The following is a 19778-nucleotide window of genomic DNA, read 5'->3' on the forward strand; positions in this document are numbered from 1 at the left end:
TCTCTGCTATTACTGCTATAGATTTTTCAAAATGTTGATGTCATTCTGATAGATGACCAATAATTCCTTTATCTTGAGTTTGGCAATCCTAAATCAGCTTATCATCAGGCTGTCATAAATCAAAGTTAGCTATGTAGTTTGAGGATCTCTCCAGAGGGATGCATAATCAGTCAATATTTTTCTCATACTCCTAATGAAAAAATCTTCCCAAATGACCACTGTATCCTTGAGGTAGAAAATATAAACTCAATCCAATTGAACATTTCATTCTGAGGTAATATTCCTTATTTCCCATTTAGCCTAGATTCTTGAAACAATTTGTTCAAGTTCTGTTATAATCACACATTTACTTACTTACTTGCCTCCTGGCTAGCCTACACATTCTCCATGATACAATCTTATTTATTGTTAATATGAAGTGACTACTATAAAATATACATTATTCTAATTAATTCTATTAAATTTTGACTAAGGTTTTTTTCTTTTTAACCTCTACAAGCCCAAATTCAATATGATTTGCTTATAGGCTCCAATATGACCTTTAATATCACTTGAGAGTTAAACTATCTGTCTACAATATTTATTCATTTATTCAACTGACATGGAGAAGAGTACAGGGAGATATAAGAGGAACTATTTTATCCAGAAAACGAAGGAAACACTCAGGTAAAACATTGCTACCTTTTGATGCTATAGTTGGACTAATGGAGTATTAAAGAAATATTTTTGGACCTTTGCAACTGAAAAGTTAGAGACTAAGTGGGGATTTTGCACCCATTGGTTAAAGTTCTCTTCAGAGCACCTTTTACTTCTTTGTTCCTTAAGCTGTAGATCAATGGATTCAGCATAGGGATCACCAGAGTATAAAACACAGAAGCCATTTTATCAATATCAAAAGTATGGTTGGATTTGGGTTGCAGGTAAATAAAGAGTAATGTCCCATAGAACACAGTCACCACTGTCAGATGGGAGCTACAGGTGGAGAAGGCTTTGTATCTCCCTTCAGTTGAGTTCATTCTGAGAATGGCCACAAGAATAAACATATAGGATACAAGAACAATCAAGAGAGAAGAGAGCAAATTACAGCCTGAAAAAATTAAAATGATCAATTCTAACTCATGTGTGTCAGAACAGAGCAGGGATATGAGAGGAAGGCAGTCACAGTAAAAATAACTGATAATGTTAGATCCACAGAAGGACAGTTTAAATAACTTAATTGTGAGAAAAAGAGACACAAATACACTGTAGAGATAGGGAACAAGGACCAGCGCCCAACGTACCTTCTCTGCCATGATGACCACATACAAGAGAGGTTTGCAGATGGCTACATAGCGATCATAGGCCATTGCTGAAAGAATAAACAGTTCAGTGATGATGAAAATCTCAAAGACTGCCAGCTGGGTGGCACACCAATGGTAGGAGATTGTATTTTTGTGCACCACAAAATTTACCATCATTTTTGGGCCAATGACAGTGGAGTAACCAAGATCAGTAATTGACAAATGTCTAAGGAAAAAGTACATCGGAGTATGTAGCCTGGAGTCCAAATGGGTCAAGATAATTATGCCCAGATTGCCTGTCACCGTGACCAAGTATATGATGAAGAAGATTCCAAAGAGGGGTGCTTGAAGTCGAGGGTTTTTGGTGATTCCCATGAGAATAAATTCAGTCACCTCACTCACTGCAGTATAATTCTGTTTATCCATATGGTTCATCTTGGTAAGCTGTATAAGGTATAAAAGCACTATATTATATTGGGGATGCTACCTTCTAAGAGAATTTAAAATATTATGCATGAAATACAAATATGCTTTTTTTAGAATTTATTTATTTATTTATTTATTTTTAAGGGAGGAGAGAGAGAGAGAGAGAGAGAGAATCTAAAGCAGACTTTGTGCACTGAATGTGGATCCCCATGCTGGGCTCAATCCCAGGACCCTGAGATCATGATTTGAGCCAAAATTAAGCATCAAACACTTAGCTGACTGAGCCACCCTGGCACCCAGATACAGATATACTTTATCATAAAATGTAAATGGAGACTCCTCGTACCATTAGGCTCAAACTACAAATATCTACACTCACACTGTAGTGTAAATGCCTGACAATCAGCTTTTTTGATTGTAATATAAATCCCTGAGATTAAGCTTTTCATTGCCAATGCATCAATTTCTAAAACATCCATCTCAAATAAGCATATTGCTAGCTACACAATTAGGTAAAGAGTCAGGCCACCCTGCCCATGAGGTCTCTGTATATTTTGGAAAGCCCTGGGTGACCTAGAGGGCCGACTTTTGAAGAGACCCTGCATTTCTCTTCCCAAGCTTTAATTCCTGCTCCTATGTTTAAAATGCACCAATAAAGAGCAAACTCACGAAACTCTAGACCTTTCACCCTTGACCCCAATAAAGGCAGAAATCCAGGTCCTCCAAGCCCTCTGAGACCAAGAGTAGCATGGGCCCACTAACATTCCTAGCTGATGACACCCCTGCGATAGAATGAGACCTACACACAGCATGCAGTGATGGAAACTTTGCTCAAGTATTCTTCAAAGTGGAAAAATACTTTTAAGTGATTGTTTTGATTCAGTGACCTGTCTTTTGGACCCACAGATGTTTTAAGTATAACAAAAGATGTATTATAGGTCAGCTTTTTAAAATTTTGAAGCAAAGAGAACAAATATCTACACTGAAACCATAAACCTTACCTTATTGACAATGATCATACCTGTTTAATGTGGGAAGATATAAAAAAAAAAACTTTCTAATGGTTGGTGGAGTAATGCACAAGGTGGTATTCAGGAAAACTCTGACTTTAAATATATACTTCAATATTCTCACCGTAATGTTGCTTAGTTCATTTACCCAGTAAAAAAACTAGTGGTGTGATTTGTTAATCTTAGAAATTTGTTATTAATATTTTGTACACATTTGCCATATTGGTATTTTTGCCTATTGAATCACATTTTATTTTCTTTTTAAAGATTTTATTAATTTATTTGAGAGAGACAGAGACAGAGATAGTGACAGAGAGCAGGAGCAGCAGGAGAGGGAGATGCAGGTTTCCTGCTCAGCAGGAAGCCCAATACAGGGCTCAGTCCTAGGACCCCTAAGATCATGACCTGAGCCAAAGGCAGACAATTAACCAACTGAGCCACTCAGATGCCCCTGAATCAATTTTTCTAATGATCTTCCAAACATACATTGCTCTTGTACTAAAAGGATTTGGCCATTCCAATTTTTTATTAATTCTCCATGGAAATTAATCTAAAGAGGCCTAGTGAGAAGAATAATTTGGATAAATATGAAGCGTTGATAGAGAATTCACTATGTGCTGGACACTTATCTGAGCAATTTACATATATTAACTCATATGATGCACACAATACCTCTAGGAAGTATAGAGTATGAAAGTAAAAAAAGAAAAAATGACTTAACCAAGGTTACTCAGTAAGTAGTGGAGTCAAAATTCAAAAAAGTTATTCTGTCTTCAGAATATATTCTCATATAGATAATAACAGTCTTTCTCTCTATTAAGGTCACCCTGAGTCAATAGGAAATGAAAAGTGGAACAAGAAAAAAATAAGGTAAATAAGGATACACAAAGATTCCTGTTAAAATAGAGAACAGAGGCAGTAAGTTATATGAAAACAAAGGTGGTCTAAGAAACACAGCTCAGAGTACCAGAGAGTACAGAACAGGTCTCTCCTATACATGAATCCTATTACTGACAGAAAAGTCTATTGCAAAGGAAGAAAGTTTTGCAGAGCATAGTGCCCATCGAGACTTTGACGATAACCAGCTTAAGCTATATACTGACATTTTCAAAGGCCAGTGTTTTCTACTTACCTTACTAGAGAATCTACTATGACTTTTGTTTTAATCCTCACTGGTTGCTGCAGGATGTATTTAAACACTTTCCTACCCCCTTGAGACTCATTTTGTTAAAATTTTAATCTGACCCCAGAATAAAAAAAAAATGCATGTAATTACTTGAGGAAGAGTATCATGAGTCTATTAATTCTTAGAAGGTCTCATTGAGAAAAATTAAAAAGTATTTTGTGCCTGTGTCTAACTGAATAAATAAATTGTACAGTATCACTAGACCCTGGAAATCATAAATATGCTTCGGTTAGCATCTTAGTTATACAATATCATGCACATATTGGGTATATTTCTCTCACATACACAAACACACACATACACACATACACACAAAATCCATGAGTAAATGAAAGAATGACTTTCTAGAAAAAGATAATGCAATTTTGGTTATACAGCATCCATTATCCAAAGATACTTTTACTGGACAATAAATTGATATAAGACAATATTTTATGATTTGTATTGTTGCTGCCAGTATATCAGTGGTAAATCTTTTCTTTATCTGTTCACAAAATATCTTTCATCTCTCTCTCTCTTTTTAAAAGATTTTATCCATTAATTAATTCATGAGAGACAGAAAGAGAGAGAGAGACAGAGAGAAAGGCAGAAACCCAGGCGGAGGGAGAAGCAGGCTCCACGCAGGAAGCCCGCCCAGGACTCAATCACAGGACCCCAGGATCACGCCCTGGGCCGAAGGCAGAGCTAAACCTCTGAGATGCCGGGGCTGACAATCTCTATTTCTTTTTATTTATTTATTTTTAATTATGATAGTCACACACACAGAGAGAGAGGCAGAGACACAGGCAGAAGGAGAAGCAGGCTCCATGCACCGGGAGCCCGACGTGGGATTCGATCCTAGGTCTCCAGGATCGCGCCTTGCGCCAAAGGCAGGCGCCAAACCGCTGCGCCACCCAGGGATCCCCTCTCTATCTCTTTTTAAATATTTCTCTATCATTGGTTTATCAAGGATTTCTCTATCATTGGTTTAAGGATTTCTCTATCAAATTTGAATGTGATGTTGGTATAATTTCCTGTTTACCCTGCTTAGAATAATTATATATAGTGTGCAACTTGTTACTGTTCTACAGATCACTTTGACTATTTTCATAGTATTTATCCAACTTTTGTTTTCTCTTATGGCTTCATTGGGATAGCCTCTATTGTGAATTATTTAAGTGCAGTTGTCACTTAACCACTGGGGTGTCAGCTGATGCTGGTCTTGGTGATATCTCCTAGGTGCAGGACCTTAACTGCTTGCATCATTGCTTGACACAGGCCCTTGCTTGACAAAGGCCCCTGCTTGACATGAGAGAGTCCATTTTGCTCTCTATACTCAGATTTGTTAGGGGAACTGGGAATAGAAGTTAGGATGACAGGGATCCCTGGGTGGCGCAGCGGTTTGGCGCCTGCCTTTGGCCCAGGGCGCGATCCTGGAGACCCGGGATCGAATCCCACGTCAGGCTCCCGGTGCATGGAGCCTGCTTCTCCCTCTGCCTGTATCTCTGCCTCTCTCTCTCTCTCTGTGACTATCATAAATAAATAAAAAAAAAAAAAAAAAAGAAGTTAGGATGACAGAATTAAGAGAAGACACAATAAATGGGACAAGTGGAGCCAGTCATCATACTCTTCAACCGTAGTCCATGTAATGCTGAGATACCATGTTGGAGTGAGGGAGCTCCCTGTCCCTTGATATGAGGGTAAACCCATCAGGCTCCTACTAGAGTTGGAGGCTGGACTGGCACTGACCCTCCTGTGCTCCCATTACCCTAATTGTGATCTGTTATTCTCAATAAATCATTTAATTCCACTCTTACTAGGTAGGTTCACCTGAAATGTTTGTATTCATTCTCTTCATTTTCATACATATAGAATTTCCACTCACAGAATGCTAATCTAGAAAGAGGCTCTTTTCAGTATAGTAGCTATTAGCCATATGTAACTAGTGCTTCTGAGGACCTGATATTTTATTTTCTTTTAATTACTTTAAACTTAAAAAGTAATACTTTCCTCAGTAATTGAGAAAAATTTTAGTATGTTTGAAGCATCTTAGGTATGTGAATCTCCTTTTCAACTATAAATTTTGTTATTTATTTATTTTTAAAGATTTATTTATTTATTTGGGAGAGAAAGAGCAGGCATGTGAGTGGGGGAAGTGCAGAGGGGAGGGAGAGAGAGAGAATCTCGATCAGACTCTCTGCTGAGTGCAGAGCCCAAAGTGGGGTTTGAACTCATGATCCTGAGATCACAACCTGAGCCAAAATCAAGAATTGGACACTTAACAAACAGCCCACCCAGGTGCTCCTCAACTATAAATTTTATAAGACCAAAATACAGATTAAGGATTTCCCCTGAAAACTAAATGTTCCTGTGAAAACTGGAATGTTTTCTAAGTGTAAAGTATTCAATTTTGAAGACTTAGCACAAAAAAAAGAAAATGGAAACTATTTCATTAACATTTTCCATTCAATTATATATTGAAATTGTATTTTGGATATATAGGGTTAAATAAAATATATTATTAAAGTAAAAAAAATGGATCCCTGGGTGGTGCAGCAGTTTGGCGCCTGCCTTTGGCCCAGGGCACGATCCTGGAGACCCGGGATTGAATCCCACATCCGGCTCCCGGTGCATGGAGCCTGCTTCTCCCTCTGCCTGTGTCTCTGCCTCTCTCTCTCTCTCTCTATCTGTGACTATCATAAATAAATAAAAATTAAAAAAAAATTATTAAAAAATAAAGTAAAAAAAAAGTGTAGTCATTTTTTTTTCAGCTCCTGTTACTCTCATTCAATATATATTAGTTTGCATCTAATATTGTATTTTTATTTATAGAAGTTCCATTTGGTCATTTAAACATTTTTTATTTGTGTCCTCAAAATGTGAGTGCTTTTATTCAATCTTTCAGTATATTGGACATATTTATAATATGTTTTAAATCCTTGCCTAATAATTCTATCATCACTGTCATTTCAGGACCTATTTAAATCATCTCCTGGTGGGGTCATTTGTTTCTGCCTTCATATATGTGCAGTATTTGTGATTGAATACTGAATATTGTGAATTTTATATTAATGAGTAATATAATTTTTTTGTCTTCCTAAGATATTATTAGGTTATTAATCATGTTAAACAATGTTAATAATGTTGTAAACAAAGATTACCTGACTTTTTTTGAGACTTATTTTCAAACTATGTGAATAGGAATCTAAAGCAGCTTTTGCCTCTGAGACTTCTTTTGGATGCTTGCGTGTTGAACATGGGCTCTACACTCTAGTTTTCTCATGTCTTCGTGCCCTGTGTGAACTCTGGAATTGTTCAGTTTACAATTCCATGCTTCTTCTTTTAACCACCTTGTGGTTTTTCACTGTAGGCAAGTTAGTGTTGAGCCACAAACTCAAGAAGACCTTGTAATGTAATTACTTTAAATGTAAATAAGTTAAATTATCCAAAGGTAGGGATTGACGGAATGGATTAAAATATTATGATACCACTATACATTATCTGCAGGAGACTCACTTTGTTTATACCTTGTTGTGGGTTCAGAAAATGCAGTGAAAACAAGATTCAGAAGATACCTACATCCCCCCAACCAAAAAATAAAAATAAATACAACAACAACAACAACAACAACAAAGCTGACAGAAACAGATACACACTTGGTTTACTGATGCTGTATTTAATAAAGACTTTCAGTGGGACAAATGTGAGGTCCAATGGGATAACTAAAAGAAACTTTGAACCAAAGGCAAGGAATGTTTTGGGTAAGTTCATTTAATTAAGATCCAAACTAAATATATATAAATATATTGGCTAAATCTAAGAGAAACAATTTGCGCATTGTCTTTGTTCTGGAGCCACAAAGTATGTAATTATATTGATTATATAGATTATTAAGTGACATTTGCCTTTATCATAGTTTATTAGAACAATATTCCATAGAATATTAGATACAAAGTTTGCATTGATTATTAAAGAACCTGCGGGAAGCATTTTTTACCTCTTTGTTCCTTAGGCTGTAGATTAAGGGGTTAAGCATGGGGATCACTAAAGTGTAAAATACGGAGGCCATTTTGTCAGTTTCAAAAGAATGGGCAGATTTGGGTTGCATGTACATAAATAGCAGAGACCCATAGAATACAACTACCACTGTCAGATGAGAACCACATGTGGAGAAAGCTTTTTTCCTGCTCTCTGTAGAATGGATTTGAAATATGCATGTCAGAATTAGTATGTAGGACACTAGGACTACCAGCAGGGAAGAGATCAAATTCAATGCTGAAAATAGTATGATCAACAATCCTATTTCTTGTGCATTTGAGCAGAGTATAAGTAACAAGGGAACATCATCACAATAGAAATGATTGATAACATTAGATCCACAGAAGGTCAGTGTGAAAATCTTAATAGTGAACATTAGAGCCTGAAAGGTACTGTAGAGGTATGGAATGCCCACCAGCATGTGGCAAAGTCTCTGGGACATAATAACGTTGTAGAGCAAAGGGTTACAGATGGCCAAATAGCGGTCATAGGCCATAGCTGACAAGATGAAAAATTCACTGATAATGAACATAAGGAAGAAAGCCAACTGTGTGGCACATGCATAATAAGAAATTATATTTTGGTCCACAACAAAATTTACCAGCATCTTGGGACAGATGACAGTAGAATTACCAAGGTCAATGAAAGCCAGGTGTTTGATAAAAAAATACATAGGTGTATGGAGGCGGGAAGTCCACCTGGATCAAGGTGATCATGCCCAAATTTCCCACCACTGTGATCATGTAGATGATGAGGAAGACCCCAAAAAGGGGAACTTGAAGCTCAGGCTGCCGTGTGACTCCCATCAGAATGAACTCAGTCACTGACGTTAGGTTCTGTTGACCCACTGAGTCCAGTTAGCTATTCTGGGAAGAAACAGGTTGCTATCAGCTTTCATGTAGTATCATTTAAACAAATTATAATATTTGTAGACAGAATGTAGATTTTTCTTTGTAATAGGGATAGAAAAATAAATCCCACATCTGATTTCGAACTAAAATAAATGATAGAATCTTTTACTTCTCAGCAGGAAGGATCCATATGAAACCCATGCACTGATATGGATGATTAAACTCTAAATAGAGTCAGCATACCCACCGATTTTATTTATTTATTTATTTATTTATTTATTTATTTATTTATTTATTTATATTTTTAGACCCACCGATTTTAAAATAACATTGATATAGATTTATTTGACTATTTCATCTATGCAATTATATCACAATTTTTCTTTAGTACACTTCCAATTTTGTATGAGAATTCCAGTAACATTTTGATATTCTTAAAGAAAGAAGCAGAAGTAATATGGAGCTAATGAAGTTTGAGATTTAAGTTTCCTCATTAGCATTTTCCCCTGGGTGGGGACTTAACAATGACTAATAAAGTGATATACCTTTATAAAAGTTAAAAATGTAAAATATTTTTGCCTTGGTCAATTAAGCCCACTTTCTCTCTCCATTCCAACCTCGGCTACATCATACTTCAGCTAATATCAAGTTGCTTTGGCATGTCTGCAGGAATTTGTGGGATCCATTTATGGGGAGATTGAGTAAATAATACTTTATTTGATGGTTAGTGAATATATCTATATGTTTCAAAAATCAACGATATTTATCACAGAATAGTGTTATCCATTCTGGTGTAAGAACAGCTTCTAAGAACACCTCTACCACCCAAAAGACTGAGATATATATAGAATTTCATTAATAAAAGCATATTGATAGATTTTATGATGTTTTTGACTATTAATTTGTTTACAACTAAACTTTTAAGATTACTTTTCCACTCTAAGTAAATATTTACATTTATATCACAACTTACATGTATCATTTTTATTTCCTCTTTTTAAAAAAAATAAAACTCTCAAATTACTATAAGCTTCAAAATGCACAAGATTTGGATCCATTCCTGGGGTGCCCAGTGGTGAATTTGACTAAGCATCTGACTCTCAGTTTTGGTTTAGGTTGTCATCTCGGGGTCATGAAATCTGGCCCAGTGTCAGGCTCTGGGCTCAGCAGGGGTCTGCTTAAGACTCTCTCTCCTTCTTCCTCTGCTCATCCCCCCTCGTCAAATAAATAAATAAGTCTTTTTAATTTTATTCTTTTTTTATTTTTTTAAAGATTTATTTGTTTGTTTATTCATGAGAGACACAGAGAGGCAGAGACATAGGCAGAAGGAGAAGCAGGCTCCATGCAGGGACCCGATGTGGGACTCCATCCCACAACTCTGGGATCACACCCTGAGCTGAAGGCAGGCACTCAATTGCTGAGCCACCCAGGCATCCCAAATGAGTTTTTTTTAAATTATTTTATCTATTTATTTGACTGAGATAGAGTGAACACACATATGTGCATGAGTGGGGCAAGGGGCAGAAGAAGAGAGAGAAGCATGCTCCTCTCTGAGCAGGGAGCCAGGAGGTGGGGCTCTATCCCAGGACCCTGGGATCATGATTGGGATCATGACCTGAGCCAAGGCAAACATTTAACTGCCTGAGCCACCCAGGCACTCCAATAAATAAACCTTAAAAAAAAAAAAAAAAAACAGACTGGGATCCCTTCCTGTTAAAATATACAGTTTATATCAATATTCAGGAATTTTGAATATTGAATTTTATATACTATATTTCCTCTACTATGATTATTTATATGAATAGATTAATCCTTCCACTGTGGATATGATGAAGCATTTAACATATTTATTTGAGCACTTATTATATTAGCTTATTTCTTGAACTGTAAAATGGTACAGTGTGAGTATAGCACTGTGATTTGCAAAACTTTCAGTGATAAGTCTTTCCTTTATCATTTCATAAAATTTACACAGGAAGTCAATAAAACAAAGTGATTGAAGACAGTGAAACTGCTTTAGCTTAACCCACCTGGATTCCTTCCTTTCACACTCAGTTTCTCAGTGAACACATGGAACTCTGTAAGCATGACTTTCCACTAGATAAATAATTGGAGTTGAACAGATAAAAAGAATAGAATTACTATAATGTAACAAGATGTCTAGCTGTAGCCTGCACAACGGTCAGTCCGAATGAGTCAATGTACACACTTCTGCCAATCAAAGGGAACTCCCAGGAGCCTACCACAAGGTCAGCTAGAGCCTGAAGCTACTTGGTGGCAGTTGTCAGAACTCTCAGAATCTGCTAGTTTTTAGTGTCAAGTGATCCAATTTGATCCCAGGAATGGGGATGGAGGAGTGAGGGAATACTGGAGATTGGTGAGCCACTTCTACCCCATTTTGACAGATACTGTCTGCTGTTTTTCCATTGGGTCCCACCCTCCTTTCAGGGCATTTCGTTTTTCAAAATAAGCACCAAGTGTTGCAGGAGATGCTAGGATGGATATTCCTGCAGAATGAAAAATGCACTGAGCTAACAAAGGGATTCAGAATCCCAGTACTAGTCCTAACACTTTGAAGTCTTTAATGTATTGCTAATAATTATTCTAGTGTTTGTTGATTTCATTTCCCTTTTCGGTATCAGTTATTACCTCCCTCTGAAGACTTCTGGATTCTTTTACCCTGCCTATTCTTTTTTTCATATTAATTTTTATTTTATTATGGTAAGAATATTTCACAAGAGATCTACCTCATTAAAAGGGTTTAAATGTACAGTAGAGTATTGCTAACTATAGGCACAATGTTGTATAACACATCTCTACGTCTTATTCATCTTGTGTTAACTGGAACTTTATACCTGTTGATTAGTAATTCCCCATGTGATCTAGGAACCCTACTTCTGAGTATTTATCAAAAGAATTACTATCAAGATTTTAAATAGATATGAATACCCTGTCCATTCTTCTTATTTTGAAATGGATTTCTGACGAGTTTTGAACATCATGATGTAAATGTTTTAAATACTTCCATTAGAGAAGGCAGTATATAAAATGTATGCAAAGAGATGACTTTTCAATCTTTAGACATGTAATATTAGTAAGGAGTTACATGAGGTTCTGAGCTTTCTCCATAACTCTTAGAAGTCATTCTATATTTTGCCAGGCTACTCAATCAGTTTGTAAAGCCCATTCTGCACAAATGAACAAGTAGTAAGCATGTAGTTGAGAAAACAAATGAACAACTTAAAATATCTACAAGCTCATGACTGTGAGTCCTTATATTAAAATTATATGTAGTTTATAAAATATTGCATGGTAAATATATATCTTAAAATATTATTTTTCAAATATTTCACTGGATATATTTATCTGAAAGAGTATTATTAAACATCACATAAGACATATACTAAAAATTATTTGTTGTTTATCTGAAAGTCATTTGTAACTTGGCATTCTGTATTTTACTTAGAAATCCTAACCTTAATAGTTTCTAATTGATGAGACCAGTGATGCTTTTTTTCAGATAATGTCCTCCTCACTTCTAATATCCAAATTCCACTGTTGATTCTCACAAAGCAAATGGATCTATGACATCTAGTCAATTCATATAATTTTTTTAAAAACATTTTGTTTATTTATTCATGAGAGATACAGAGAGAGGCAGAGACATAGGCAGAGGGAGAAGCAGGTTCCCTGCGGGGAGCCTGATGCAGCACTCTATCCCAGGACCTCAGGATCATGACCTGAGCCAAAGGCAGATGCTCAATCTCTGAGTCACCCAGGTGTTCCAATTCATAGAATTTAGAGCCCCCAAAAGACCATTCCATTCCAGGAAAACTCCAATTAAAAAAATATAATGAATTTTTGTGGTGTAGTAAGAAGAATCAGCTGTCATAGACCATAATAGCATCCATTGTCAGAAGCCAGGAATCATGGGAAATTACCAACACCCAGGTGATAATCAAAATGAACCAGTCCTATCCACTCACCGTTCAACAATTGGGTTTTCTTCTTCTAGATTACTTTTATTTTTTCTTTGGGTTGGGAGAATTTATCCTTCTCTTCTCCTTATGATGCTCCCTGAGAAAGCTGTAAAAAAAATTGCTTTGTGTTTCCTACTAATTATCCAGGACATCCTACATATTCCCTAGTGAAAACCCATAAGGGACGATTTAAGGAAAGGAACAAAACAACATAAATGCTCTGTACAGTTCCACAGAGACTTACGTGATATAAATGCACTCATTCGCACAATGATTACAGTAACAATGGAAAATACTTTGACATGGCCTTTATCCCAGTAAAATTGGAATAGTTCCAAAAATCATGGATAAATTTGAAAATAGTATCTTATTCAGAAAGTATTTTTCTTTGAATTTATTATTCACATACAAATATATTAGTGGCCACTGGGTTAAAATATATCATTTAACTTCAGTAAGTTAGGTATTACTATTCTTGTATTCAGAGGATACCAAGCTTAGATGATTTGCTCAAAGTCGCACAGTTGACAAGTAGAAGATTTGATATTAAAACCCTCATCTTTAAATGACTGATAGACATGCCTTGTCCTATCATATGGCATATCTGTAACAATTATTGTAATGCAATGAGTTACTATAATGATTGGCTCAACTACAGTGTTTCCTGAGCTCAGATCCAATCAACCTTGGATGTTTCCACCAACCTTAGATGTTTAGTGCAACCTCATTAAGAGTAAAATCTATTGTCCTGTTTTCAAATTCACTAGTTCTTTTACTGCAGTGTTTAGTCTGCTGTTAAAAAAGTGAACACAAAATATTCATGTCTAATAGTACCTCCTGCCCGTAGAAACTCATTCAGGCTCTCTATCATAATTCCTGTTTCTCTTTTTAATGTACATATTTGCATTTAAATTCTTGCAAATATTTGCAACTGTTTTAAAGTCCTTTTCTGCTAATTCTACTATATCTGTTATTCCTAGGTCTGGTACTGATGATTTGTTTTTTCCTGGGATTATGAATACCATTTTCCTACTTCTTCAACCTGCTGAGAAATAGAACTTTGGATGCTAAACACTACAAACATTCTACAGTTGAGTGGGAAATTTTTAAATCTTTCTTTAAACAGTGTTGTTTTATTTTGGCAGGGAGTTTATTTACTTTTATTTACTTGCAAATCTACTTAATTGTTTTGAGACTTAATATTGAGCTCTGTTAGAAGTATAGGGAATCCTTTCCTCTGGGGCAAGTTCTCTCTTTTGCTGTCTTCACTGGAAGCCTGAGATATTCAGCTTCCTCACTAAGGCTTGACAGAATTTGAATGTATCCCACCCTGGGTGAATCACTAGTTTTCATCATACAGATCCCTGGTAGTTGCTCCTGATCTGGGCTTATGGGGTCTCACCTTAATATGTATACTTTAGAAGTCATTCAAAGTCTCAAATTCCATGCTAACATCTTAATCACTTTTCTTAGGTCTTCACACTCAGTACTGAGCCTCAGTACTCAGCTTGCACATTCTGGGCACCTCAGCCCTTCCTGATCTGATTTTGTGCTTTCACTTCAACTTGACTAATGTGTCCTCCATGTGCCCCAATCACTGCCCCATGTCAGAAATTAGTAAACTTGCCCTTTCTGTCTCAGATCATAGTCCTGAACTGCCATTCGTCAAATATCTGAAAACATTTGTTACATATGTGTTGTCCTATTTGCCAGTTGTTTTCAGGAACAGAGTCATTAAAATCCAAGATTCCAGTTACACAGATTGACAAGAGCCCTCAGGAAACACATGCTAGCAATTATCCCTTATCAATCTGATTTTTAACATCCTTCTCATTATCCTCCATGATCATTATCCACTTTTTTCCCAGATTTTCCAGATTTCTATATATTCTGATGCAAGTGTCTTTGGGATGGTGTTTATTCTCCAAACTTTCTAAAAATGAGTATTCCATTATTTTTTATAACCCCTTATTTCTACTGTGTAATGTAATGCCTAGAATGTATCATCCAACAGTAAATATTAGTTTGATGATGGGAAGTGATGTGGGAAGCAAAGGCAAAAGAAACAAAATTTCCTTACTACCTATAGTTCATTGACAAACTCTTGAAACAAATAGAGTAACCTTCCTTTGGGAGCTCAGCTGCCTTGATGTTAATACTTTGCTAAGGGCAAAAGGTAGTCTTAGTTTAACATTATCCCAATGCCCCATGATCCCATAAGTCTACTTTAACATAAAAAGATTCTTCTGGAAACTTCCTTTGTCTCTACTCCCCCAAGATATATGTTAGCAATCATCTTCTAAGGATATAACCAACTGATCTACCTCTGAAAGGTCTCAGGACTGAGTTTTTACTAACCGGTAATAAATGATCTTTTCCTAACAATAGCTAGCCCTCTCAAGGTCCTGAAAACATTGTTTCCAAAACACCGGTCCTTAACCCCCTCCCAACTAGAAAATATAATCAGCCACTCCTCATGATCTCAGTACAGCTCTTCCTGTCCAAGGGTCCTTTTTTAATAAAACCACCTCTTTGCACCAAAAACATCTTAAGAATTATTTCTTAACTGTTGGCTCTGATCACCAACATCCTCCCTACATCATAAGCACTAACTCTAAACTGGATTTCTAGCAAGATTTTTCCCAACCTATTATGCATGTTAGACTGAAAATAGAGATAGGTGTTCTATCACCATCAGAATTTGCTTGTTTAGTGTGTGTATGTGTTGCTTTTAAAGTAGTAACATTTGTCAGTTTCCTCATCTTAAATACAGTTTGTATTTATAAAGTTTGTAACAAGTCTAGAAACATCTATTTATCATTTAGTTAATTCACTTTTCTGTTGAACAGATTATATTCATTATTGTTCCTATTATATTTTACTGATTTTGAAAAATCTCCCCATCTTTTGTTTGATATTTCCTTAAGTTCTATATAGCATTTTAGCTAATTATGCACGTTAGGGAGATATATGAATCATGGGAAAATGTAAAGTCCCTTGAGAAACCGTGTTTCCTAAGGTTTCATCAGCTATAATGTGGAAGCAATACTAGAGCTCCTTAGAGGCCCATGTAAAGTGTATGTATACATATATTCACACTTGTATCCAAAGTTGTCCTCTTAGAGGAAAAGAATGAAATATGTTAAAACTATTTATTAGTTTGTTATTTTGTTTGTTTCATTAATAGATAAGATTTGATTTCGATTACTTTACTTGGGGTTATCTTCAGATACATACTATTAATGTAATAGCTCTGTATATCATATAATCATTAACTTAAATTGTTTTGACTAAAGAAAGAGTGGAAAGCCAGGGAAAAGGAATGAAGTTTTAAAGCTAAAGGTTTAAAATATTTTTTTTGGTAAGTTGAATTTATTTTGTAATTTTTTTCTTTTTTATATAAATTTCCTCATATTGAGCTGATTAGTCAGAAAATTTGTCTTAAATCTAATAGAATCATATGAGTGTTAAAAATGTTAGAGGTCATTTCATCTAACTCCACATCCTATCATCCCATTCTACTTTAATATCACCTTACATTTTGCAGAGGATGGCATCCCTGAAAACATGATATAATTGAATTTCTAAATTCCATTTGGAAATGCCCTTTCTATGTTTACAACAAAACCTGTGTACAATACATAATCCTTCCTTGGGGAAATGTTTTTCAACTGGCGTTCTGAAAAGATGAGTCGGATAGTTACATGAGAACTCTAACCAATACAACTTTCTGCAGTGATGGACATTTCTATAATTTGTTCTGTCCAGGATAATGATTACTAGTCACATATAGATATTGAGCATTTGAATGGGGAATAGATCACAGAATTGAAATTTTGTTCAATTACAGTTTCTATGCAAATAGTCACATGAATAGCTACTGCATAAGATAGTTCAAAATATGATGGACAAATGCTATATTCAGTTTTGAAAAGTCTGGGGTTAACATTATTTGCATGTATTTGGTAAGTGTTTTGGTAGTTTCTAATTAGCATATGAGAAATTGTGAAAATTTATGGTGTAGTAATTTATCAAAGGAAATGGTAAACCATTCAATTGCATTTACATTTAAATACCATTTTAAATAAAATAAACAAGAGATTTAAAATTGGGGAAAGGTAAATTGGTTGACTAAAGTACTTTTTTTCATGATTTATATTCATCCACATCTTCCTTTAAAAAATCTCACATAGCGATTGCCTATCAATATATTTCTTATCTACTTACTTATCTATCACCTGTTACCTCTCCATGCATCTATCTCTATCATCTATCTTTCTATTATATCTTACTATCTTATCTATAATTTGAGTACTTATACGCCTAAAATATTTAGCATTTTGCTTGTAACATCTCTTATTTTTTTCAGTAATCATGTGATATAGGTGTAATTGTATACAGTCTGAAAGAAGATAAATGAGTTTGCCCAAGTCAGTAAGTCAGTATGTGATAGCAACATATTTAAATCATTGGGTTAATGTTAACAACTTCTCTTTTGTACTACCTAAAATATATTAATTAAAATAAGTCAATAGAATATAGATAAGCCAAATTTTATTATTTTACTTCTAAAAATACACTCTTAAGTCTTTTTTTTAAAGATTTTATTTATTTATTTGTGAGACACACAGAGAGAGAGGCAGAGACACAGGCTGAGAGAGAAGCAGGCTCCTCACAAGGAGCCTGATGTGGGACTGGATCCCAGGACCAGGATCACGCCCTGGGCTGAAGGCAGACACTCAACGCTGAGCCAACCAGGCATCCCACACTCTTAACTATTAAATGTAGAATATGGGAGAGAGTTCTATTCTATTACAGATATATTAATTCTTACAGAAACACAATACAAGCTGAATAAAATGTATGTATAACCAAACTAATGGAAATTGGATTTAGAAAACCATAATGTTCATATATATTTATCATTATATAGAGGAAATGAAAAAAGTGCTCCAGAGAGTGATAGATGATCATGGCTACATATATTTTACATTTTATCCTTTCTCTATATATTGTGTACGAGAACTTATATAAAATTAGACCTATATTTATATATACATGTATATAGCAAGTAATTAAGTACATTGAATATTACACACATTATCTGTAGGTAAGCATTTGTATAATGACAAGTTAATAACAGAAATAACATAATTTATTCATTTGGGCCTCAGATAACTTATGAAATCTTCTAACTGTTCTATTTAGGCAAAATGTAGTTTTCAGTGCTCTGGATCTCAGAGAAGATGATTCCACTAAGGGTGTTCTGTGCTGCTCATCAAGAGGCATCAGAATAGGCCAGAGATCCCATTTGGGAGATCCAGGGATGCAATTTAAGAGCATCATCTTGAAGGTCAAGAGCATGGCATCATCTTGAAGGTAAACCCCTGCCTTATAATCTTTGCCAGTTCTCTGGTTATATCATAGTGCTGGTGTGGGTTAACTAAATAGTTAACAGGACAACTGATTTTAGAACTTCTTGTAATTTACTCCTTTTATATCTAAAAATGAAGAGTTGAAAACAGAGCTTAAATTGAACTTTGCAAATTCCTTTCACTTGCCATTATCGTTCCTCATGCTGGTATCAACTTCCTATAGAGGTATGATGAAGACAACTGAAAGTTTTGAGAGCATCGGTGCTTTTTCACATATTTCCTTGTGGGATAGAATCATATGTAGCCCTGAAATAAAGTCAAGAATCTAATCAAGCTTCTACTATTATAAATGAGGAGACTTTGAGGTGCATGGGTGGCTCAGTTGGTTAAGCATCTGCCTTGGGCTCAGGTCATGATATCTGGGTTCTGGTATAGAACCCCACATCAGGCTCCCTGCTTAGCGGGAAGTTTGCTTGTCCCTTTCCCTCTGACCCTTGCCCCTGCTCATGCTCACTCTCTCTCAAATAAATAAAATATTTAAAAATAAATAAACAAATGAGGTGACTTAGGTTCAGCAAAATAATGATTTATTCAAGGACACAACTCTATAAATGTTTGTATTTGTCTTTAATAAACACCAGAATGTCCTGTCCCTTCTAATCTCCTTATTTTTCCATCTCAGATTTCAAGACAAGGAATTACCAAATGGCCAAAGAGAATTTCACAGCTGTTACTGAATTTATTCCTTTGGGACTGACAGACCACCCTGACCTGAAAATTATACTTTTTGTGTTGTTCTTGGTGATTTATGCCATTACCTTGCTGGGGAATCTGGGTATGATCTTCATAATCCAAATAACTCCCAAGCTACACACACCCATGTACTTTTTCCTCAGCTGCCTTTCATTTGTGGATGCCTGCTATTCATCTGTTATTGCACCGAAAATGCTGATCAGCTTCTTGGTTGTGAAAGAAACCATCTCATTCTCTGCCTGCATTGTGCAACATTTGTTTTTTGGGGTGTTTATCACCACAGAAGGCTTCTTGTTGTCAGCGATGGCATACGACCGTTATGTGGCCATTGCCAACCCTTTGCTTTACAGTGTAGCCATGTCTAAGAGGAAGTGTGTAGGGTTGGTAACTGGATCTTGGATATGTGGAATAATTAACTCATTAATACACACAATAAGCTTAGGCAGACTGTCCTTCTGTGGGTCCAATGTTGTTAACCACTTCTTCTGTGATATTCCCTCACTCCTAAAGCTATCATGTTCTGATACTACCATGAATGAATTGTTGCTATTAACTTTCTCTGGAGTCATTGCCATGGCCACCTTCTTGATTGTGATCATTTCCTACGTGTTTATTGCTGTTGCTATTCTGAGGATCCGCTCAGCAGCAGGCAGACAGAAAGCCTTCTCCACCTGTGCCTCCCACCTGACTGCTGTGACCATATTCTATGGTACTTTAAGCTTTAGCTACATCCAGCCAAGTTCCCAGTATTCTGTGGAGCAGGAGAAGGTGGTGTCTGTGTTCTACACACTAGTGATTCCCATGTTAAACCCACTTATTTACAGTCTGAGGAACAAAGAGGTAAAGGATGCTGTGAAAAGGGCCATCAAAAAAAAAAAAAAAAAAGGGCCATCAAAATGA

At 35.8% G+C, this 19778-nt stretch overlaps 3 protein-coding genes across 3 annotated transcripts; 1 reads left to right on the plus strand and 2 right to left on the minus strand.

Moving 5' to 3' along the window:
* Positions 1 to 755: 755 nt before the first annotated feature.
* Positions 756 to 1715, minus strand: LOC121471726 (olfactory receptor 8K1). The gene has a single exon (XM_041722489.1). The coding sequence runs from the start codon at positions 1713 to 1715 to the stop codon at positions 756 to 758; it is 960 nt and encodes a 319-aa protein (XP_041578423.1).
* Positions 1716 to 7668: 5953 nt separating this feature from the next.
* On the minus strand, positions 7669 to 13013 carry LOC121471603 (olfactory receptor 8K5-like). The gene is given in 6 exon segments (XM_041722397.1): positions 7669 to 7729; positions 7859 to 8610; positions 8612 to 8766; positions 10801 to 10867; positions 11180 to 11277; positions 12995 to 13013. Coding segments are annotated over 6 exon segments (1152 nt in total).
* Positions 13014 to 18830: 5817 nt separating this feature from the next.
* On the plus strand, positions 18831 to 19778 carry LOC121471604 (olfactory receptor 1052-like). Its single transcript, XM_041722398.1, has one exon. It carries the CDS (start codon positions 18831 to 18833, stop codon positions 19776 to 19778), a length of 948 nt encoding a protein of 315 aa, XP_041578332.1.

This window comes from Vulpes lagopus, chromosome 11 (assembly GCF_018345385.1).
Source record: "Vulpes lagopus strain Blue_001 chromosome 11, ASM1834538v1, whole genome shotgun sequence".
Classification (NCBI taxonomy): domain Eukaryota; kingdom Metazoa; phylum Chordata; class Mammalia; order Carnivora; family Canidae; genus Vulpes; species Vulpes lagopus.

What these genes read in the sequence shown, in the direction of transcription:
- LOC121471726 (XM_041722489.1), bottom strand. Translation starts at nt 1,715, where the DNA reads ATGAACCATATGGATAAACAGAATTATACTGCAGTGAGTGAGGTGACT.
- LOC121471604 (XM_041722398.1), top strand. Translation starts at nt 18,831, where the DNA reads ATGGCCAAAGAGAATTTCACAGCTGTTACTGAATTTATTCCTTTGGGA.